This window comes from Pempheris klunzingeri, chromosome 19 (assembly GCF_042242105.1).
Source record: "Pempheris klunzingeri isolate RE-2024b chromosome 19, fPemKlu1.hap1, whole genome shotgun sequence".
Taxonomy (NCBI): Eukaryota; Metazoa; Chordata; class Actinopteri; order Acropomatiformes; family Pempheridae; genus Pempheris; species Pempheris klunzingeri.
The window spans coordinates 14,235,396-14,258,972 of record NC_092030.1 but is presented as its reverse complement, the minus strand read 5'-3'; the positions used below and the strand labels follow the sequence as shown (position 1 = coordinate 14,258,972).

Here is a 23,577-nt window from a genome sequence, read left to right as displayed (position 1 = left end):
AAGAGCCAGTGAACAGAAGGGAGAGGCACACTGTAAACCTCATCAGCATTCTGCAACAGGATTGTCTGGGCTTTGTTGTTTGTTGTGGTCCTCTAGCTTGTCTGAGCCATTTTAATGAGTGCATTTTTTTCCTTCACAGATAACTCTCGTTACTCTCCCTTCACTTTCGCTATCTAATGTCTCACTTTGGATAAAGGTTTTGATTAGACTACAATCATGTCAAAATATTGCTCAAATTGCAGGGTTTTCTTTCTTGCTGGAGGGGGAGTTCATAGAGTAAGCAGGGAGAGATGTGACTAGACAGCAACAGCAGCTCTACGTGAATGTCTGGCAGACTAGGCCGTTTAAGATAAAACAGTGTACTGAGACGGTAGCTTATCACTATTCTTTACACATGCTGCAATAGAGCACTGCAGTGGATGCTGTATGCACAAAGAAACCTGACAGATTTCAGCTTCATCTGATTAGTAGGGGAGCACTGAACATAAAATATGTTGGAGCTTAAACAAAGACAATGCAATGCAGTACAAGAGATAACACCAACTATTATGAAATTAAAGTTAACTTATATATGACAGAGCCCCCCCCCCATTTCTAAAATATGTCTACAAACAACTTCATACCACAGAAATCATTAGGTTGTAAGAATCTGAAGAGACAAACTGGGTGTTTTAAAATAAAAAAAAACAACAACCAGTAAAACGTATATCTTACCAATTTTTGTGGATGAAATACTCCAACCATGCATGTTCATTAAAACAGGCTTATCGGGGTGGGCGGTATCTCTGGTGGCAGATGGTGTACAAACCTGCCTAAACTGGTTTTAATTTTCTCCTCACTGTCCATACTGTCGTGCAACTATTTTCTGGAAACCTCAGTGGATTCAGTGAGCTTTGCTACAGACATGCAACACCATTTATCTCTAATAATACCAACAAAGTAAACTAAAATTAATTGCTTCTTTTCACTATTTAATATGAGCCCATTGTTGAAAAATCCACCTCAGCTTTATCAAAAAAATGGAACTGACTGTACACTGAGGTTAGCATTAAGCCAACTTACAGCAGTATTCCTCCAGCGCAAAACTGAGTAAAGCAACTATCTGTTATGAAAGGCATTTTTTGCTAAAATGCTCATAAAAACTATTAAAATCTCATTAAATGAGAATATATTTTGTGTCAGCAGCACTGGCACTGGTGGCTGGTGATGGACAACATAAGGGCAACTGCGTTTTTACACCAAAATTGAAACAAACCTTCACCTGCAACCAAATAACAGACACATAGTTCATATATCAGATAGTCCAGCTTCGTCACTGAATTTTCTCCAAGTCCTCTCCTTTTCTGTCCGGTCACTGTATGCATGTAGAGTGGTACTACAGAGCTCAGTGTACCCACAGATGCCAGCCACATCCTCCATTCAACGTCAGGATGTCAGGAAAGCCTATCAGTGCCCAGCTTTCCTGACGCTGAATCAGAAAATGGAGGAACTTTCTGTGGGCACCTGCCAGAGCTCTATGTCAGCCAAATTTTTTGCTCAAGTTTAAAAATTTCCCTTTGTGCCATACCCTGAATTATGCTTTGTGCAGCATAACTTTGCATCTTTGTATTGACTTTGTATATAATCATACTGTGAGAAAAAAATTTGCTCCACATTTGGTGTGAACACACCAAGTCACATTGTGCAGATGTGCAAACCTGAAGAGGGAAAGGACACGGACAGTCAAATTCACTTACTGATGTGGATCTCCTGCTGGCTGGTGTAGTCTATGGCTAAGCCAAGGGGAAGAGTGTCATCATTTGCGTCGGTCACTGGAAGCTCAGCCCTACTTGCATCCTCCAGGATCCAAAGCTCCCAAATCTAAAAAGACAACAATCTGTTACGGATATCACAATCTACACATATTTGGTGTGTTTTCCCCGTACCATGCATAAAGCAATCAAACAAACTGTAAAGTCAAGCTTTATATAAAGTCATTGTATAATTATTCATCAAAATAAAAATATCTGAATAAAATCTATTTTTATGTAGCACTGTACAACTCAGTTATAACTTTGATCACATCAAGTAATATTCAACACTTGTTTTGCAGTGGACACCTGATTCAGTAATTTAAAAATTCCAGCACACCCACAAGCTGGCCTAACTGTCATCAAGAGGGCTAGGGACTAGGTTTGTTGACTGTGGATAGAGGAAATTCTGCTACCATTAGTGATTTAAAAGGAAAGTGTTTTGAGTGAGAGGAACTTTGCACAACAGTTATGCAACTCTACTTGACACTTGAGCATCTCAAACACTCATAATGTTACGTTTTTCTTTCAAAACTACACTGATCTCATAGTTTACTTCTCTGCATGGATTTAAATTGAAAAGCACATAGTGAGACACACATTTAATTTCCATGTATACTCAAAGCAACGTGTCATTTACGGTTAAGGTTTCTATAACTTCTTCAGCATATAATCAAGTACCTTGTCGTCTTGTCTGGCTATGACGCTGACTTCAATCGCAGCTGCTGATGCCGCAAACACAAGCTCCCTTGATGAAAAAACAATATGGCAAGTAAGTAAAACATTACACCAAATTGACATTAGAATTGAAGAACTGCAGGAGTTTGAAAGACCAGACAACATTTAAGCTCAACAATGAACATGCTTTTGGGTGCCTACGATACCACGCATGCTTGTAAATTGTGATAATTCTTACCAGTCCTCTACATGGCTAAGGAAGTAGTGGTGCTGTCGGTCGGCGCAGCTGCCATACACTATGTCACTGAAGTTCAAATACTTTGTCTCCATCACCTCATCCTTCTTCTACAAAAAGAAAATACAAACAAATCATCATATTCATTCTAGAAGCACTGAAGACTGGAGGGGTCCAAATGCAATTAGGTGAATTGTGCACTGTGCACTCACAGGGAGGGAGATCAGCACTAGCTCAGGAGGGGTCTCAAGGGACCCGTCTGCAGCAGCATATACCACTGCAAACACAAAGGTTCTCAGCCACAGCACATCCAGAACTGCCAGAGACAATGGGAAAGAGAGGTATTGGCATCAGATGGAATTTTAACATCGCATCGAAAGCAAGAGACAAGTAAAGTAGAATATGTAATAAACTGTCATTGTATGCCATTAATAATCTATCTTAGTACATGGGTGTACAACACAGATCATATTCAGTTTTATTAGTGTCAAAATAACTTGTTGATTTAGTAATTCATTTGAAATATTACACTTATATTACATTCAATATAAGTCAAGTAATACAGCTGTGTTTTGTTTATTTCCTGCGTCTTTGCATCTATCATCTCAATGTGTGCCGTTTTTAATCCAAATCTCACGCTTCATTTTCCAATGCATACAAGTGCATTTCTGACACAGGTAATGCGTGTTTCAGCAATAAAGCCAAAAAAAGAAAACAAAAAGTGACAGATTACAGCGCATCCAGATGGAGCAGCTGTAGCTCCTTCAAACTTCACTGCTTGTTTAAACTGTTACTTTATCACTGAAATATGAGAAATATGTTGCAGTGGTCAAGGCCCCACTTTTTCCTTGTGTTTTCCCTTCCCCTTGCACGTCCTGTACTGCCTTGTTTGTTCCTGTGTGTGTGTGTCTGAAGCGGGCATGCTGCCGTTCGCTCAACCTAAATGCGGAACCTGTAGAGGACTGTGGGTAGTAGTTGGAACTGCAACCCTACAGACATTACAGTGACTTCTCTCGGTCTGTTTTTGCAAATGACATTCAATATGCTATGGAGTTGTTGTGTTTTTTAGTGCATACAAGAAATGATTCCCTACTAAGCTGATTTCCAATGGTAATGGCCTTAGTGGTTTTAAGGAATATGCCTTTCAGGCTGACAGTCCGTTTTGCTGTTTTTTTGGAAATCATTTGGTTTATTGGAGCTGTGTTCAAAATTAAAAAGGTGCTATTAAACAATAGTATTTGTATATATAAATATACTTCCTCAGTGTTGATTCTACATAATTTTTGTGACTTGCATTTAAATATCCATTATTACAACTTTCAGTCTTAAGAAAATTAATTTCTTAATTTTTCTTAAGACTTTCTTAATAACAGCAAATTTAGCAATTAATATAGATATAGAATTTGCCTTACCCTTGACAGGTTCGTCTGAGGTGTAGAAGTGTGGACATTGGATAACTTTCTTTTCTTCTAGTAACTTTTCAACAGAGGAGAAAATGAGTTATTCATCTCATTGGTTATTGGACGCAGCAGCCAGGCAGCAATAAGTGTTTTATTTTTAATGATGGTAAACTGGGTGGACTTACTGGTGTGTACTGACAGACAGTGGCATTCATTTTTCCTGCTGCAACTTGTTTTCCTTTTGGACTCCAGCAAACTGTGCAAAACAAAGTACTTTAATACAATTAAGCCTCGGTATTGACATGAAGTGCGGGTAAAACCAACTATTATGCATCACTCACTGCATGTGATGCCACTTGAAGCAGGCAGCTCAGCCTGCACTTTGACGCTGTCAGAAACATCTAGAATCAGCATCCTGCCATCAGACAGACAGACAGCCAACATGGATGCCACAGCAGGATTCCACTTGAGGTCCTGCACCATAGTGCCAGGGGATACGCCTGGCAACAGTGATGCAAAAGGTAACTTCTGTGGTCTTGCCTGGAAAGGAAAATAATAATAATTTAAAAAAAAATAAATAAAATGAATCAATCAACAGGTCAACTGTCAGTCAAAAGTCACTAAATCTGGCAGATACTAGAACATTAAGTGAATATCCAGGCAAGAAGTCAAATTTAAAATGAAATGTGTTAATCTGGAAATATTGATTTAATTTCCATAAAATTAGTTAATTATGTGTTATCTTCCAATAGTTTGCCAGTTGCATATGAATTATATCCTGTAGTCAGTGGTCATGTTTAGTCAGTCATCTACATTGGACAATTACTTCCAGGACGACTGTGGTGATCCTGATATCTGTTACAACTCACGTCTAACACACTGTTGTATGAAACACACTGACAAGAGTGGTCACCTTGTTCACGAAGGTGCGGACATCATAGAATGCCAGGCACAAACCCGCCTCCTCAGACAAGCCACACACTGACAAAGTAAGTTCATCACAACTGAGAGCCAAGTGGTGCAGAGTCTGATCCAGTGTCACCACCGCCAATGCTGCTATCCCCTTAACTAGAACAAAGAGGAACATTGTGGTGAGTTATGAGTAAGAGATTGAAGTAATCATGCATTCTTAGTGACAGCCAATTACACATCAATATGAAAATGAATGGATAAACATTTAGACTCAAACCTCTGGGATCATATTCATACCTATTTCGTTGGAGTTTCCGTCAACTTTATCAGCAGCCAGAATGTCTTGAGTTAGATAAACTTTGAATGTTCTCTCAAGCCCGACAAAAGTTAAACCAAATTTGTTTGAAATGGCCAGCAGACTAGACCTGTCCTTCTGCAATTCTTCAGTAGGTTCGAAAACTCTTACTTTCTTCATCTGACGAAACTGAAAATCCTGAGAAAAAAAAAACAAGCACTGTTTGTGACCAATTACAGGTGGTAAACATATGTGGCTCAAGTTCAATAACTAAAAACTACAGTGTTCCTCCCTCTAGGAAGAAAAACTATAATATACCAGAAGGTGGACATGCTTTGCAACATGACTTGTGTGCTCACATTAGCATTAGCTCACAATGTATTGGGTTACTTTCGATTTGACTACTTAGTTAGCAACGCAGCTACACAAAGCCTATATCGAATATTAAAATCTTTGGTGGTAATTTAGCAAACATGCCGTCACGTTAGCTAATGATGCTAAGCTGTGATAAGGTTACAGCAATAGACACAGGAAGTTGTTAATTCACCTACGAGGAAGTCAGAATTCAACTCTCAAGGAGTGCATAAGATATAATGCTAACTTATGTGCTAATAGCTACCGTGCTAGCGTATGTAGCTGGCAACAAACTGAGAAAACAAAAGCTGCTGTAATCATCTTTCTTGTACTTGTACTTTTGGATTAATGTTAATGTTTAATGTTGTTTAACCAAGCAGATAACCCAAACCCGAACAGCTAGTTAAGCAGCCAAGCAAGTCAGAACTATTTAAAATCAACTGACGCAGTGCTAGCAAACATTAGCCTACTCGTGCTAACCTGTCAACACAACTTGGATACAGGGCATACCTTCATTTCCCTCTCAGGAGGGGAGTCTGTGTCGTCGCTCATTTTGAAGAGCAGAGGCAGTCACCTTTCCAGCCGAAGTCTTGTATTAGTTTATTCCTTCCTTGTATGTATTTGAGACGAAGTTTGTGGAGAGCCGCATTAGTCTGTCAGGATATCTGAACTCACGCCGCGCGGTTTGGTCGAAGAGGAAGTCGTCATAGCTACGCAGGATATAGATACCAGATGCACATGCAACACAGTGAACCCTATTTACAAAATTAGGATAATACTTGGCATACTTTGGTAACACCTACGGTTACATTCAAAGACAAGCACAAAAACTCAATCAGCTGAAAAGCAGATTTCAAAAATACAACATTTTATGAAGCGATACGACTTTCAGATTCAATTCTCAGGAAGTACCATGACCAAGCAATGACTCCACTGCTGCGTCCAGTCATACAACATCTAGCAAATACGGTGATAGAATATTGGCCTCATAACCTGAGTCAAAACGGTGTGGCTGCTTTCCTGATTGTTGATAATTATCATTAAAACACAATTTTATAAAGTATATTGTTTGATATAGGGCTCAGTAAATCTAGCTGACAATTTCTTATTATTATTCCTTAGGAATTATTCTGAAATCTTATTGTGTGGCTTTCCAAAACATCTAAATATGTTAACAATGATTTACTGCATTTTTATTTTTCCAGATGACGTGTGATTGCTCTAGGTGGGCCTATTTCTAGTCCTGCAAGAGTGTGCATCATTTTGTGTGAATCTTTGTTATATCAATGTTTATAATAATTCTTGCACGGTATCCATAATTTTTTTGTCTTTTTTTATTAGAACTAGGGTTATCTATATTTATAGTGAAGGAATAAGATAACTGCTTATTCCTCTGTGTGGTGTCTTTTCACATAAATGTCGCACACTAAATTTCAATTTGGATTGATTTGAAATCAAGTAAGGGATCTTGATTTCCCACGCATCTTCCCACATGTTTTCATTTTTTTTTTTTTTAGCAGATATGGGATTAAGTTTGAGACCAGTCCATAGTTTCTGTGTGAAATAAAACTTAGGCACCGGCTGTATTTCACTACACAATTTCACACTCATAACAATGATTAATTTACTTTCACACAATATCACACAAACACATTGGCACACAAATAGAGACAAAAAGGAGGGCATTGCATGGTGAAGTAAGGACTTTTATTAGAAAGCAGATTTTTCTGTATTGCATTTAAAGAAATCAGGTACTCTTGGACTACACAACTGAAACTGGTGATGGCAAATACCATGATGGGAATGAAAGGTAGATTCTTATGCAACATCGTAAATAGCAACTTGCATTTCTGTTGTATATATTATTGATGCTCGAGTCAGAAGGCGCATAAACATTTTAACATTTTTCATTTGAAACATAAAGCAGTATCAACACTGACATTGTCCCATCCCAGTTTGCCTGGTCCAAGCCCTGTTGATAGTGAAGAGCATTACCGTGATCAAAGTGTAGGGTTGCATGATAAGATCCTCTTCTTGTAATGGACTGTTGTCCATGTAGAAGTTACCAATAAGCCCAGTTCGGCCCATGCTTACCAGAGCATTACAGATATGGTCCATGTCAACATGGTACAGCTCTGTTCACGAAGCACCAAGGTATCAGTCAAATGTCCGTCAGTCCTTGTTGCAGAGACACACGCTTATAACCAAGAAGGCTGGAGTTAACACCACCATGTCCCTCCACTCTGGAAAGCAAGCTAGCACAGACCAAAGCAAGCTGGAGAAAGACAAAGCAAATAGCAAAAGCACGGCAAGTCGTGTCAGATCTCCCATAATGCACTTTGGGTCTCATCCCTATTCTGATTGTCAGCGCTCTGAACACATGGCTTTAAAAGTTGCGTTTTCGCCGAACCCTCAGTCACTCTTGACGTTTTTCTCGTTTCTTTCATTTTTCTAAGTAGTTCTAAAGTGCTGGCATTATGTTCAAGGACACATACATACACATACAAACTTTTAGTGCATTTTTTTCTGAGTCTGCTGAAGGTTCAAATGCACACTCAACTGGGTAGTTAGTCTATGTACTCCACTCTTTATCACTACTTGTCTGTCATTACTATAATAAATTAAACTTTACGCAAACATTCAATGAAAGGCCAGGTAGTGTGATAAACATACAACCCGTCTCCTTGCAAGACTCCAGTCTTTGTTTGCTAACAGTGACAATAGTTATTCAGCATAAAATACATGGTGCATAAAGATCAGAGGTTTCATCGGGTTAGAGTGAGTGTCTGAATGGCATGCATTTTATGATACAAGTGTCTCTTTGCATATAAATGTATTGTTTTCGGGGTTAAACCACTCAATAGAACAAATACTACAGTGCCCATTTGTTTGACAGTAATGGGGGATGAACAGAGCACAATATAAGGTTTTCCAAAGTGGTTAACAAGTTATTTGCAAAGTTGCAAGTTGTAAATGTTTGTGTTCTTTGCCACAAACAATCCATCCAAGTTCTTATTTTGTCATTTTCTGATTATGATCCTTCAGGTGAATGGCAGATATTGCAAAAGACGAATTTCTGTCAACTACAGAGTTTGCTGTGAAGGAGACACAGGTTCCAATCAAATATCTCTAAAAATACATAACATTACATACATTTTAAAGGATTTTTTTCTTTCAGCAACCTCAAACAGAGCTCATCCTCCCAAGGGTTAGCCATGACATTCTCTGAGAATTTCTCAGTTTATAGTGCAACATCGTTCATGCTCACATTTACCCTGCACAAGAAAAAAAAAAAGACCCTATACCGATAAAAGAAAAAGAAGATTGGCATTTGGCTGGGACAGTCTGACATATTTTGCCAAAGGGGAACACCCTGTGTGTGTGTGTGTGTGTGTGTTTAAGAGCAATAGATAAATAATTTAATAATATACTTTTGTGGGTGGTCTGTGAATTGTGTAAATAATATGAGGATGCTGGGATCGGGGTTATTGTTGATTGGCTGTTGAATGCATCTAAGTGCTGGAGTTCAACTTAATTGGGCCCATGCACACTTTCTCCTTAAAGAATGAGGTGATGGGGAAATATAAAGTGAGAAAAATATTGAATAAAACATTACATACACTTCACTAAGAAAAAGTTCATGGGGGCCAATTTTAGGAGGAATAAAAATGAATAAAATCTATCTAGTCTGCGATCATCCACACCTGCACCCTCACAGTCTAAGGCACTGCTCCATACGCCTTTACCCCTACAGGGGAGTATATTGATGTTTCCCACCCTATATCATTTACCATTGTTTTAACTGGAGTTCATGTCAAATTCCTCAAATTTTCAGTTGTGGCCATGCAAAATTCTGCCTGTTTGAAAACAGATCTTAGCAAAACCAAAAGCATAGATTTAATGTGCTAGAAATACAAAGTGAGAAAGCCGATTAAGCTGCAAGCTATTTTGTAATCTAAAATACCAATTGTGAATTTGTTCTAATAAAAATGATATACGAGGGCATTTTGGGAAGACTGTTACCTTGGTGGAAAAAATCTGAAGTACCTCTCTCCTCTTTAAAGTCCAGTAATTAGGGTAGTGGCTCCAATAAACAACTTTTATTATTTATTTTTTTACAAGAGCAACTTTAGGAACTGAAGCTTAATAAATTAAATATGAGATGAAAAATTATTTGCAAGAAATGAATCTGAAGTCTGCGTGAACTGTGTGAACACGTCATTTTAACATTAGAGACATACATAACTGTGGAGGAGGAGCTTCTTGGGATAAAACATAGAATAAACAATAAAGCAAAAAAAGCCTGTACTTGAACCTTCGCTCAGTTTTCTGTATACTAGAGACGTGCTCCCTGTTGTTCACCACATTGGAAGACTTGTTAACGTGAGTTTGAAACCCACATAATTACAAAAGCTTTAGGTTAGAACATCACTCAGCCAACTCACAGTCAAATTAATATTTTTAAGAGTACACAATTGAGGAAAAATCAAAAGGAGATTTGACCATATTCAATCAAGGGCTTGGACCTCTCGCCAAAGCAGTGCTACAGTTTACATTCATTCATCATCTTAGCCATTCTATCACGGCCCTGTTTTGTCTGCGACAGATCACTTTTCTTCTTCAAAAAACAAAAAAAGAAAAGAAAAAAAATACTGTAAACGTCTTTATTATTACCTAGTGCAATTATAACCCTGTGTTTCTTGTGCAGGGCCATCGTAAAGCTTCCCCTCAAGAGTCTGATACGTAGAACACAGACAGAGAATAATCTGGCCCAACCTTTCAAACAGCACTGAAGCATGAACAAAATTATCAAATATATCAGGGGCATAGATTGTATAGCGAAAAAAAAAAAAAAAAGAAGAAAAGTTTTATTTTTCAACAGCTTCATAAATAGTTCCGTTTTCCAAAATGTTGTTGGCTTGGAATAACTTCGGGGTTCATTCTACTACCATATGTAATGGTCTGATCTTGCAGCTAAATGTGCTTTGACACTGATCGGAAAAACCTAGAAAACAGAAGAAACCATACAACAGTGTACCTTCTAAAATCAACGCACCAAACAACAAAGGAAGGGTGTTTGGATCCCTGTGCGTGGCAGAAAGCATGAAAACAGACATTAAAAAAGAAAAGTCTGACAAATACAGGTTTAAGTCCCTGTTCGACATTGGTGTATATTTTGGGAGGGGGGATATTGTCAGAGTCAGAAAGACCACAATCCCCTAATCAAATAAATAATCAGGGCGATGTGGAGGAAAATTTCAGTCATATTTTGCCAAACCCCTTAGTTTCCCGCCCATTAACCTTATTTGAGTGCAAATGCAATAAGCCAGCTCTTATAACTTTTATTCAATAATTTACCCCCCTAGCCCCCCCAGGAAAAAAGAAAAACAGGATGGAAGCAGGACAACGTAGTCTTGGTACCACACCACTACAGCAGGGCAAAACAGTGATTCTCTCTGGCATTTTTCCTTCTACCACTCGGTGTAGTGCACTTCCTCTTACTACTCCATATCTCTTTAGTCTGCTCTACCCATGATGACAGCACGCTCCATAGTTAAAAAAGAAAATCCAATCAATACTGTGTCAAACACAGTCAATCTTGGGTCACACTTGGGTCAGTTCTAACATGTGTCAGACCCCAGTGACAAATGGATAAAAAGTCCTTTTGCGTATTAATGGCATATCTCGAGGCAACAGTAGCTATATTTAGATGCAGGTTTGTGTGGCTTTGCTGTTGTTGTATCCACTGTTTGTATTCATGCATGCAAACTTGGATATTAGTGCATGTTCTTGTTCATGTCTCTCTCTGTATCACCGAGACAGAATGATGTGATTTAAAATGATTTTAAAGTTAAAAAGCACTGTTACATTTTTGTTGTACTTTTAATGCACTGGTGCAGATAGTAAAGTCTCCTACTATAAGGTGAGAAATGTGCACACATGTGTGTGTGTCTGTGTGTGTGTGTCTGTATGTGTGTTGTTAGAAGGGGCGGACTGGAGCAGACACAGGCATCACATTGACAATCTAATCCAATACGTCATGGGCAAATATGCATGAAAGAACATCTCCATGTGATAGATTGTGGAGAAGTCTGTAGCTTTTGCAGAAAAACTTTCCCTCTTGTTTTTCATAAAAATGACAGAAAAGAAAGCTGTTCTGTTTAATGGTGGTAACACAGTACTTGACTTTTCATTATAATACAATCTTTGTTATATATTCATACATATTTCTCATACAGCAATATGATGTTAAGTGGTCGAGCATGGCAAAATTCCCTGCTTTCTTAGCGAGCTGTGTTTCTCCGGTCTGTTTTTCCCCCAAGGTTACATGGGTTATTTTCAGATGCAGCTTTCCAAGGAAACAGAATTATTTTACAAACCATTAAATGCCACTCCATAAACTGCTAGCAAAGCAACTGTTGCTTTTGTATTGCACTGAAATGATGAATCATTACAGCCATTTGTACTGCTATCAGGTCCTATTATTATTGCTGTGGGTGCCGAAATACTGAGTAAATACTGAAGAAAAGGGTGGAGCAGAAACGGTTGATTTTTTTCAATGTGCTAATGCCATGCCTGTGTCTACTTCTACTACAATGTGTTCTACTTCCACTATCAGTAAGTATGCATGTACACAAGCACATGTGTGCGCATGCATGTGTGACAAATTCCTGTATAATAAGACCTACGAGCGCAGCTTTTTGTGCTGAAGAATTCCTGTTGAGGAAGTACAGAAGAGGAGAAAGAGTGGTAGACGAGATGTTAGAGTAAGAGCAAGCAAAAGAAACAGATTTCACAATGTGAGAGGCAGCCCGAGAGGACGTTCACTGTCCATTCACCCTCAGACCTTGTCCAAAACTTTCCACTTCCTGCTCTGGTGGCGTGTCACCACAATTGCCTGCCTCAGCTCCTGGGATCAAAGCTGGCGCCCCCAGTGATCCCTCTACACCTTCTAACCCAGCTTCATCCTCATCTTCCTCCTGTTCCTCCTGGACTACTCCTTCTCCTTCACCTTCAACCTCTGCTCCAGCCGCCCCGGACCCGGGGCTGCCCTCTGTCAGTGGTGGGTGAGTCCTTGCGTGAGGGTCCTTGCGATCTGGGTACAACCTTTGCTCTAGGGTCTTGAAGTCAGGCTCGAAGGGGAGGGGTACGCCTGGTTGGGGGGCACCAAGTGCTAGGCCCAGACCCACAGCAGCGCCCATGCCCATTCCTGCACGGTACACCTCCATGCCATCAGGCAGCATGGACTTAATCTTGGGCAACCATCGCTTGCGGACACGTCTCGCATTTGTGCACATGTCAGCAGCAATCACATTCATTTCACTCTCCTTGAAGTTAGGGTTGAAATTTTGACAGTAAACTGTAAAAAAGAGAGAAAACAACAAACTCCATGTTGGCAAATTGCGCTCTTTTAAAATTCTATCACATACATTAGAGGATTTGGACTGCAAACCTACGTTTGACAGCGTTGAGGACCCTGCTGTCCAGGGGTTTCCTACTGGGGTCACTAGTAGAAGAACGGATACCTGTCCCACAGCTATTGGCTAAAGTGTTTCTGCAGGGATAAAGAGCCAACACCAGGGGGCAGAGTCAGCAACAGGCACAAACAGTAGATAAACATGGGAACACACATAACTAACTGCATTGCACAACATGGCCACAGATGGAGTGTGAAAGTTAGTTTGTGACAACAGCGGTAGCGTTGGAGTCATACACAGAACTCAAACCATACAGCAGGCCCTTAAAGACTAATACAAACTGTTCTTCTTGGTTGTTCATGTTTTTATACTCACCTATCAAAGAACGTGGCTAGCAGACGGCGGAGCAACACTTTGTGTTTGATACCAGCACATAGATGACAATTCATGAGCTGGCCTCGAGTCATGAACACCTGTGTACCTGGTGTAAAAAGAAAAGAGGAAAAAAAAGAGGATTTGCTGGGAGAACTGTTGATATTATGAACCATTCTCTGTCTTTGAATACTCTAGGGGTTTAGCTTTTCTCTCTTTGGTCCAATTACCAGTCCATCTTGACCTTAAATTCATGTTTAAGGAGATCTGAAGCTGAAGGCTGAAGCTGAAGTCTATTGTTGTGTCTTTCATGCAGACAACAGAACTGAATGACACATTTCCATTCTTTTTCATTTAAATTACATTATGATCAGAATCTGATTGAATCTGAATCAAGTTTTTTGATCCATTACCGAATACAACTTGCCTTTGCATGCGTCATCATGCTCGGATTTGTCTGTAAAGGCTGGGAAGTATTCAGCCTCCATTCTTTTGTCTGAAAAGATTCAATACTAAATTGATTAAACTTTTTGCCATGCTCCATTGTGGGAATTATATTAGCTACATGTTGAGCAGTGCCTGCTCTTTTTGAAAGTCTATCGTCTGACTGCCAAGAGCCATATCTGGCAGTCAGACCAAAGAGTTCATCTTTTGTCTCATCATACCAAAAAATCTTTTTCCTCACGCTCTCAGAGCCCTGTAAGGGCCATTTGGCAAACTCCCGACAGACTGTCATATGCTTTTTACTCCAGAATGACTTCTGTCTAGTCACTCTACCATAAAGGCCTGATTGATGAGTACTGCAGAGATGGTTGTCCTTCTGTCACGGTCTTCAATCTCTGCAGAGAAACTCTGCAGCTTTGTTCTGTCCCTTTCAGATCAACCCAGTAACGTAGGTCAAAACCACCATGGCAGCCAATCAGAATATGGCTAATCATGGATCAAACGTGTTTTCATTAGGGGTGAGAATTTAGTTGAATGTTATCAAAATGGCTCATTAAATGGTTTAGCACGAATGGATATCACAACTACAGTTGTAGACTCAAGTTGGAGTAAATGATGACCGGAGATTAACCTCTGACAGCAGTCTCATATGGATCACATGCAGTAAAGGTCACTGGGTTTTGGGTAACCTATCCAGTCATTTCCCTCTTTGGCCAGTTCCTGAATTTATTGCTTGAAATAAATTCTGTCAGTTAAATGAAATAGTACCAACTACTGAATTTTAAATCATCTAAATGAGCAAAAGGGTGGAGGTGTGAATACTATCCAAACTCACTGCACACAAATGTATCTCTCCCTGTGATAAAATGCGAGCAAGTCTATGTGTGTAAATAGATACGTGTGTTTGCATGTGCATGCCTACCAGCTACCAATTCCAGCTTCTCCCCAGGGTCCCCCTCAGTGTAGAGCTTAGGGTGGCAGCGGTAGCCTATCTGGCTGATGAGGCTTGCAGGCAGCGCCACCAGGTCCCTGCGGATCAGCACACAGTTGCGGTTCTCCAAGGCCAAGGGCACTGCTGCCATCTCTGGCTTGTCCTGGACTGATGATAGCAAGCAGGAACAGAAAGAGTTCAGAAAGCTTTAGAAAAACTGAAAGGGTTTTGTGTTACACAGCAAAACAGAAACAGATATATGTGTGTGCATCCATATATTTAGCAGACTGAACAAAAAAAACAAAGTTACACTATCATCCATACCCTTCCTGCCCCCTATCTAAACAGAGGCTACAAAATGTAATTAGTAAAGCAGGTTGGTGTAATCTCATACAAGTTTGTTGTGTTTCATAAATGTTTTAGAGCATTGCAGATGTATCCCAGATAAGTCACGATGCTGCATCAGCAACTTCAGTTTTGGAGGGGGACAGATCCAAAGCCGGGTGTTAGGTTCTTACTCACAAAATTGTTTCCCCTAACCCCCGAAAGTACTTGTGTGTGTATGCACTTGCACACACCTCCTGTGCACACTCATGCAAACACATGAGTTTGTGTGCACACACACGTGCACACACACACACACACACACACAGAACAGAGAAATTAATCCATTAATTGCCACACATAGTGTATACAGAAAAGTGCGGATTAATGCAGCTGCATGTGCATTCACACTTATATCCACACACACACACACACACACACACACACACACACACACACACACACACACACACACACAGGAAAGATGTGCATGGTTCTCAAATATCCCACAATGTCACCCTGGGGTGCTCTGACTGATTGCAGATAGAGTGGATTTCATTAATATCTGAAACTCTAGAAATTGACAAACCTGTATGATGCCTTTGACCTGCAGGATGCTAAAAATGATGGAAAGAATGTCTATGTGTGTGTGTGCACATGTGAGTTTGAGACTGTCCACTGGTGTTCTGTGGAGCTATGTGTGTTTACATGTGACTCCAAACACAAGCGAATCTATGACTGCATGCGTAGGCAAATCTGCACCAGTACGAAAGTACGGTAGGAAAACCATAACAAAAAGCAGTACAGACCAGCTGTTGTAGCTGTGATAAGGAGTGTGTTGTTGGTCACGATGCACTCCAATCATAACTCCATAAAGCTATCTTTATGCTGAGAGAACCCACACATTCACTGGAGGCACAACATCCTGCTTTTTCAAGATGCGCAGGATACATGATTTATGAAAGATTAAATAATGTAACTGGGATGAAATGACTGTGTATCCGTTTTTTTGTACAATACACAACAAGTTTGGACAAGGAGCAACTATAATCCTGAAAACCCTGCATTTATGGTTATATATTTCTGCAAGTCATGCAGAGTTTCCCTTTTAGACCAGTCAGATATCAAATGAATTTCCTCCATCTGAGCCAAGGGCAATTGAAAAAGTAATTCACTTAGTCAGATCTTAACATGACTAGAAAGACAAAACTGATGCAGTCTGTTCAACTGCCACTGTAACTGTCTTCTTAGCATTTGCTTATTTGACCAGTTTTTTTTCTATGAACTACTTTCATTTACTGGTAGTAAGGAAGTAAGTGCAAAGTAATATTTTGTCTATAACTGAGAGCATTTTTACAAGTTTTCGATGATGAATAATAATCCAGAGTAAAGCTTCAGTGATGAGTGTTCTCCAACAAATACACCTAAGCACTGCAACACTTCACAAAAACCACATAAAAGCATCAAAATGATGTACTACTCACTCCCGTAGGGGTTAGCGGATCGTCCATAGAGATGACTGTAGGCGTCCTCTGTGATCCCATCATAGGGCTCTTCCTCAAACTCCTCATCCTCATTCTGGTAAGATGTAGGACTGTCAGTGGTTGGCAGGCTGGATGCTCCAGGACTGGACCTTTCACCTCCTGCTCCTCCTCCCCCCGCTCCACCCCCAACGGTCCCCTGAAGCTGGAAAGGAGGCAGACCGTGGATGGGGGTCCCGCCAGCTGTTGAGTAGAACAGTGAACTGGCCCTCGCCAACCGACTCCCCAGCTCCGAAGACGAAATCTTGCTTTGTGTCGAAGGTACTGTCAAAGGCGTCGGGTCCCCCCCTTCTAGTTTAATCTTACGTTGTGGCAGGAGTAGGGATGGAGACCAGCCCGGGGTTCCCAACAGGGCAGCCACTGCTAGTCCGTTACCATTATTACAAGGACTCTGTGGCTCGGATCCTGTTTCCTCTAAAGACCCTGCTGTTTGCGAGTCACAGTGAGGTGAGTTTGCCTTGAACATTAGGTCCATGCCTTTTTCAACTATATGCTGAATTTGGAGGTAGCCAGCTGTGTACATGACCACCAGCTGTTCACTAGCTGCCATTGTTAGCTTCCCTGTATAGCAGAAAGTGAGGATCTGCTCAAAGCAAGCAGGTGTGACTGAGGAGGGCAACTCAAACTGGGTCTTAGTGGAGCTGCTGAAGAGGTCACGAAAGTAGAGGCTGCTGGCAGCCAAAACGGCCCGGTGGGCTTTGAAAGCCTGACCTGGTTAACAGAGAAAAGAAAAAAAGTTGTGAATATTGATAAAAAACGAAAGTAACTAGAATAAATTCCAGATTTTCCACAAACCAACCTTTGACCAGGATGGATACATCGCAGTGGTGTCCCAGCAGGCGCTGCTCATTAAGGGAGCCCAGAACTGTGGCTCCAAAGTTCGGGATCTCCACATGGAGCAGCTGGGACATGTTGGCCGCAGAGGAAGAGGAAGATGGGGTTTCAGATATTTACTGCAGACTCTGCCACCGAGAGAGACATCTGTAAAAAAGAGATGGTATAGAGAACGTGTTGGAGAGGAGAAATGCAGTGATGAAGAAGGAGTAAATAGAAAATGCGTGAAAGATGAAAAGACATGCCAGAGGGAGGTAGAGAGGCGAGATGGGAAAATTGAGAGGATCTTAAAAGGAAGCAAAGATTGAGATTGAACAGAGAGTTGAGATAAAGTGAGAAAATGAATACAGTTGAGGGAGAAGTGAGAGGTGTGTGAAAGAGAGATGGATATGCGGAGATAGTGGGTGAGAGAGTTGAGGCAGCAGAGAGAAAGGAGGAGTCAAGTCAGTCCACCAAAAGAAAAAAAAAAAAAAGAATACAATGCCGTGCCTACTGTACATGAGAGCATTGTGAAATACCTTAAGGCTATGTTGTTTTACATGACTTAAATTCCAAGAACCTTGCACCCATTCCTTGCATTGCACTTAATGAATAAACAACTATTCTCTCACAGCATGGATAACCTGTAAGTCAGTCTCAACAAAAACTTTTCTCAGCAAGGAAGCCCTCCTAGATACAACCAGTTTTTCATGTCATACTTTAGAAATGCTCTGATTTTGCTGAGTCTACACCTTTTTCGGCATTTGTCCTCTTTTCGAAACTCTGGCTGTGAAGCAAAACAGTGCAACTCATGTCCTACACACAATTTCACACTAACTTTGATATCCCCCTTTTTCTTCTTTTCAGTAACATTCTCCAGGCATATTTGCACCCTCTCTCCTTCCCTGAACCTTGTATCATTGTTTTTTTCTCTCTTCCCCACCAACCCACACACACACACACACACACGCACAAACACACACATACATATACGCACCAGTTTCATTATTAAGCAATGCTGCAGAACAGTTTCCAGGAATACAAACTGAAAAAATGTCACCGCCTCTCTCTCTCACTCACACACACACACACACACACACATGCGCGCTCTCGCTCTCGCTCTCTCTCTCTCTCTCTCTCCCACTTCATGCACTCCATACAGACAGACATGCACTCCGGCTTACTTACATAAAAGTGTGCACGAACACACACACACACACAAACATATATATACAGTACAGGCTGCATAGGAAAATTACTGTGTACTCTGGCACACAAGCTCACCTGGAGAAACCAGCACACCACTTTCCTCTGCTAACAGTCTCTCACACATGCACATATGCAGAAAAAAAAGCACTCACTGTTATCCCAGACAGTTCTGACCTGTGTAAGCCAGTCCTCTGCTTAAAGCACACCATGGAGCCTCGGCACACACAAACACACCAGCAGCAGTCAGAACCAGGACAGAAGAGGAGTAGTTAGAGATGGAAGGAGAGCACTCTGATGTACTCCGTCTGGTCGACTCTCTCTTTCACTTAAAGTGTCATTCCCACTGTCTCAAAGATGATTCTCTCTGCTGTCTGACTTTTCTCTGTCTTCCCCAGCCTATCTTCTATCTCCATACCCTCCAAAGCCCCATTCTCTCTGCTCACTGTCTGTTCTAGGCAAGCGCTGTCTCAAAGCCTCCCTCTGCCTCCCTGTCATTATCTCTCTCTGTTTCTCTCCCCTCTCTCTCTATTCTCCAAGGGTTGAATTCAACAAGTGCCGCTGTAGGGAGAGGGAGAGAAAGAGAGAGAGAGAGGGAGAAAGAGAATGGGGGAGAGAAAGAGAGAGAGAGAGAAAGAAAGCAGAGCAGAGCGAATCAATGATGAAAGGAGTGGGAGGCTCAGTGTGTGCGTGTGTGTGTGTGCATGTGTCTGCGCGCGTGTGTCTGATCAATGCAGTATCTATACGTCGCAGGGAGTGGGAGGGAGAGAAAAACACAGGCTACAGTTACAGACAGAGACAGAGACTGGGCAGAGCTAGAGAGAAAAGGAGGGAGGGAGGGGGAGGTGGAGGGTGGTGGTGGTGGTGGTGGGGGGGAGTTGAGACAGAGAGAAAGTCATTTGAGGACAGTACGAGTAGAGAAAGACAATTAGGTTGAAGCAACTTCTGCCACTTGCCCCTGGACACAGATGCCTATATGGTCAAACAGAAAGAGGAGGAGAATGACTAAGACAAAAGAGAAATGAGAAAATCTCACAGAGGTCACAGTCACCATTAATTAATTAATTAGACATCCAATAGTGAAACTTCTGAAATCCCTGTTTGACGCAAGTCTGGAGAGAATGCGTCACATCTTGGTAAAGCAAAGCTTTACTAAACTGGAAGCTTTAATATACACAATGCAGTAATCCTCTAATCCTTCCAATTGTAGAATTAAAAAGGTTAATCCAAAACACAATCTGTCATTTCAAGGTATTTCCCATTTTCTTACAGTCTGTGGAAGACAATAGTTAAAAAAAAAAGGTAGTTTTACTTCTGAGCAAGTGTTGTGTATTTTCTCTGAATCATGCAAGGACCTCTCTGCCAAACACCTACACACAAGCGGGGAGAAGTTCTGTCTTCATGCAAGGCTATTTTGTATTTCTACATGGATTGATAAATTAAATGATTAATTGACGCCTCCATTTTGGTGGCCCAGCTTGTTCAGGTGACATTTCTGTGCTTTCTGCTGTTTTTTGACCAGACCTCACTTAATGTTGCTTGATGTGGATAAAGGAGGACAGGAGCCAGATGTCACAGCCTGTGACAGGGAAGAAAAGATAAAAGACAACAGCTAACAGAGGGGATAACTTCCAGAAAGATGTGTGTGGGAGGATAAGAATGCTTAATTGCTGTGACAGATGAGCAAGTGCATTTTGACAGTATGTGTATGTGTGCACACGCATACGCATGTAAATGCTATGTTATTCTTGCATGCCGGAGCAAAAACACAACAGAGATAGCTCTGTGACCTCTGCGCTGCATCTTGGTGGACCAGACATGACGACAGTAAACATTCCAGTTAACGATTTCAAAATCCATCTTTTCTCCTCACAGTACACAATCTGTTAAAAAAATAAAAAGCTGATGCAGATCTTTTTTTTTTTTGCACATCTGAATGTGTCCCCAGAAAGTATCCAGACACAATGTGCTTCATTTTATGCCAAAGAAACCTCAAGTGGAGAAAGTTGTGCTAAACTGAGCAAACTTTTACTCTTCAGTCACAACGGAAATATGAAAGGGAGGATATCACACAGCGTTGAATACAGTGAGTCAGACTTTGGTGTAGAGAGCTTTGCCCCAGCAGTGTGATATCTGCACGGCACATATAGGCACACATGAGTGAGCACACACAAAAAGCACAGTCAAACGCAGGAGACACAAATCCGCAAACACACTAATGCAAACAGACACATACACACTCCCTCTGTTCTCTTACACACACGCCAACACAGTCAGGTAATCTCCCCGTGCACACTCAGCAATACAGATTCTGTTTGTTTGTCTGTCTGTCTGTCCCCCTGTGAAGCTGCCAGACTGCTTGTCCATCGGTCTGTCCGTCAGTTATTGTGACTACCGTGTTCCTCACACCGCCTCTTGCTTCTCCCCTCTCCCTTTTCTCTATCCTTCCCGCCCTGCATACCACATACCCACTGTCTCTCTGCCAATTAATGCACACAGGGCTGCATTGCAGTGAGGTTGGCGCGTGCCACGGCAGCAAGCACAGTACAGAGTCTACAGACATGCATGTACGTGCCAGCCGGGCAGAGTGAGAGGGAGAGGAGGGGGGGGTGAGAGGGATAAAGAGGAAGAGGGAGGGGGAGAGAAAAAGCAAAAGGAGAGCGAACGGAGAATATGTTGAGTCAGGCAGACAGGACGGCGGTGTGCCACACTGCACATACACTCAGACACAGAGCTGCATGTAAATGTATGCACGACTGAATATGAAACAAACACGCATGAACACGTTCATTACAAGGAAAAGCGCACAGGCACACACATTCACATGCATACAAAAGGGCATGTATACACACTCAGACACACACACACACACACACACACACATGGAAATTGCTACCTCCTCCTGCCTGCATTAAATATAGACTTTGCACATCCCTGATAAAAAATATAAGACATGAACTCCCTCAACCTGTTTGCCTAACGAGTGATTATATGTGTGTGAGCGTGTCTCTCTGCTGCTTGTGCCCTCATTTCCTTCTGTGTGTGTGTTTGTATTTCCATGTCAAAGTTTCTTGCATACCAAGGCGTGTTTTTATAATCATCGTTATATAGCTGGCTGTAACTTCTGGCACTGTATGTAAGGAGTGTGTGTGTGTGTGTGTGTGTGTGTGTGTGTGCTGACATAGTTTGTGAGTTGAGATATGAGATTTGAATGCTGCTCTGATTGCTGTTGTCTGTGTTGTTGGAATGTGTTACATTCATTTTAATCAAGAATTCATACCTACGCACAGTGTTATTAACTGTAGCAGCAGGTCCAGGCATATTTGAATAATATGAAGAAATGAGACCATTCGCCAGATGGCACACACACACACACAGATTTAATTACTAGTTATAGTGTAGCTACCTACCATATGACAATAGGGTTACATTCTAACATAAAACCATAAAAGTCATAGGCAGTTATGATTCATGTATTTGCTGTTTAGTACTTTGTGGAATAGTTTAAGTAAGTTCAACTTAAGTTGGTGTTACTCTAACTTTTATTCTAAATACTGACAAGCAAAAGCAACTAAGGAACTAAGGTAAACATATAGTAAGAAAAATACAGATACAGATGAGTGACAAGATTAATTAATATCTCTTTTAAAGTACAGCAATCCATGAAAAAAAAACTAGAAGAAAAGTGAAGTGAAAAGGAAGAGCTTCTCCCTTCCGCTTGCTTATGTTGTCTCTATACAATCTCAATATGAACAGTCCCCTCGTTATAAATATTCAGATCCTGCAGTTGTTCTCATGTCTAAAGTGTACCAGACAACAGATTCTATCCACGTTGAGACGGCAACGCTCCCTGGCAACAGTTCTACCAATCGGGACCGAGCGGGTGTCTGCCTGAGTCTGTCTGAGTATCATTATGGGATGTTGAGAGAGAGCGAGAGGAAGAGTGAGGGAGGCTGCTTATCACTGCTTATAATGCAACATCATTCTCTGTGTATAGACCCCGCTGGGTGAAGTTGTCTGCACATAGTCAGGATCAAAATCATCTTTTCTTTTCTTTTTTTTTTTTTTAAAAGTCTTCCTATGATTCACACAGTTATGTAACAAACAGACAACTATGAAATGATTTGTTGTGGGCTGAATATTGTCTGGTATCTTTCCACTTGTATTCACTCAATATGCACCAATAATGTAACTCGTGGTCGGACTAGGAGGAGGAAAAAAAAGGCTGAATATGAGGTTTAACTAATGCTGTCTGTGGCATTTAAAAAAATACAATGCCAATATAAAAATCACATACTAGGGCTGGAGGGTAACCTAAAACCTGTAGCATAATAACAAGTCAGATAAAGGTAGATAATATTAAATAGTTTTATTATAATACTATAACTTATATATTATAATATTTTAACATTAACATAAAACTGGACTGGACTTTTGGACTGGAATTTAAGCTGATCGATTTGCTCAAGTAACATTACCATGACAGTGGACTGTGGTTATATTCAATATTTTTATAATAACAATGGATTAAATGACCATGTGTAATGTGAAAAGGGTTGCTCGTAGCAATAAACCCACAGAAAATTATTCTCTGCACTTCCCCCCAAAAGAAGGATGCTAAAAGAAGTTTTGGTTTTGGGTTTTTTTGGGCTGCAACATTGGTTGCTTTGGTTCACTCTCAGTGCGCTTAAATCATCGTTTTGGCTGCAGCAGGCAGCAAGTTGTTGTTGTTGTTGTTAAAAATGATTTGCTAGATCCATCAGAAAAAGTTAGCGACAAGCCAGTGGACATAGTGCAACATTTAGCAGCAAAAGGGGCTGATATTTTCCTAGGAGTTGGTGGAGACCAAAAATAGCCACAAGAG

The 23,577-nt window shown here is 40.9% G+C and overlaps 2 protein-coding genes across 4 annotated transcripts in view; both read right to left on the bottom strand.

Moving 5' to 3' along the window:
- The window catches only part of nup214 (nucleoporin 214), a 29,686-nt gene extending 23,347 nt beyond the window's left edge, over positions 1-6,339 (bottom strand). For both annotated transcript variants that reach the window (XM_070850087.1, XM_070850088.1), the window contains exons 1-10: positions 6,175-6,339; positions 5,313-5,508; positions 5,017-5,171; positions 4,445-4,643; positions 4,289-4,359; positions 4,116-4,179; positions 2,916-3,019; positions 2,707-2,813; positions 2,472-2,538; positions 1,737-1,860 (exon numbers count right to left, since the gene is read on the bottom strand). In XM_070850087.1, the coding sequence (XP_070706188.1) occupies positions 1,737-1,860; positions 2,472-2,538; positions 2,707-2,813; positions 2,916-3,019; positions 4,116-4,179; positions 4,289-4,359; positions 4,445-4,643; positions 5,017-5,171; positions 5,313-5,508; positions 6,175-6,216 (1,129 nt within the window). In that variant the 5' untranslated portion in view covers positions 6,217-6,339. The remainder of the gene's footprint in view (positions 1-1,736; positions 1,861-2,471; positions 2,539-2,706; positions 2,814-2,915; positions 3,020-4,115; positions 4,180-4,288; positions 4,360-4,444; positions 4,644-5,016; positions 5,172-5,312; positions 5,509-6,174) is intronic.
- A 1,025-nt stretch (positions 6,340-7,364) lies between these two features.
- Positions 7,365-23,577, bottom strand: part of LOC139218651 (nucleus accumbens-associated protein 2) — a 28,721-nt gene continuing 12,508 nt past the window's right edge. Inside the window, exons 1-7 of one of the 2 annotated variants that reach the window (XM_070850298.1) lie at positions 18,891-19,223; positions 17,494-17,675; positions 16,638-17,405; positions 14,821-14,997; positions 13,458-13,563; positions 13,122-13,219; positions 7,365-13,024 (exon numbers count right to left, since the gene is read on the bottom strand). In XM_070850298.1, the coding sequence (XP_070706399.1) occupies positions 12,489-13,024; positions 13,122-13,219; positions 13,458-13,563; positions 14,821-14,997; positions 16,638-17,405; positions 17,494-17,605 (1,797 nt within the window). In that variant the 5' untranslated portion in view covers positions 17,606-17,675; positions 18,891-19,223 and the 3' untranslated portion in view covers positions 7,365-12,488. Of the gene's footprint in view, positions 13,025-13,121; positions 13,220-13,457; positions 13,564-14,820; positions 14,998-16,637; positions 17,406-17,493; positions 17,676-18,890; positions 19,224-23,577 lie in introns of those variants that run through there. The other variant, XM_070850299.1, reaches the window with a different exon arrangement.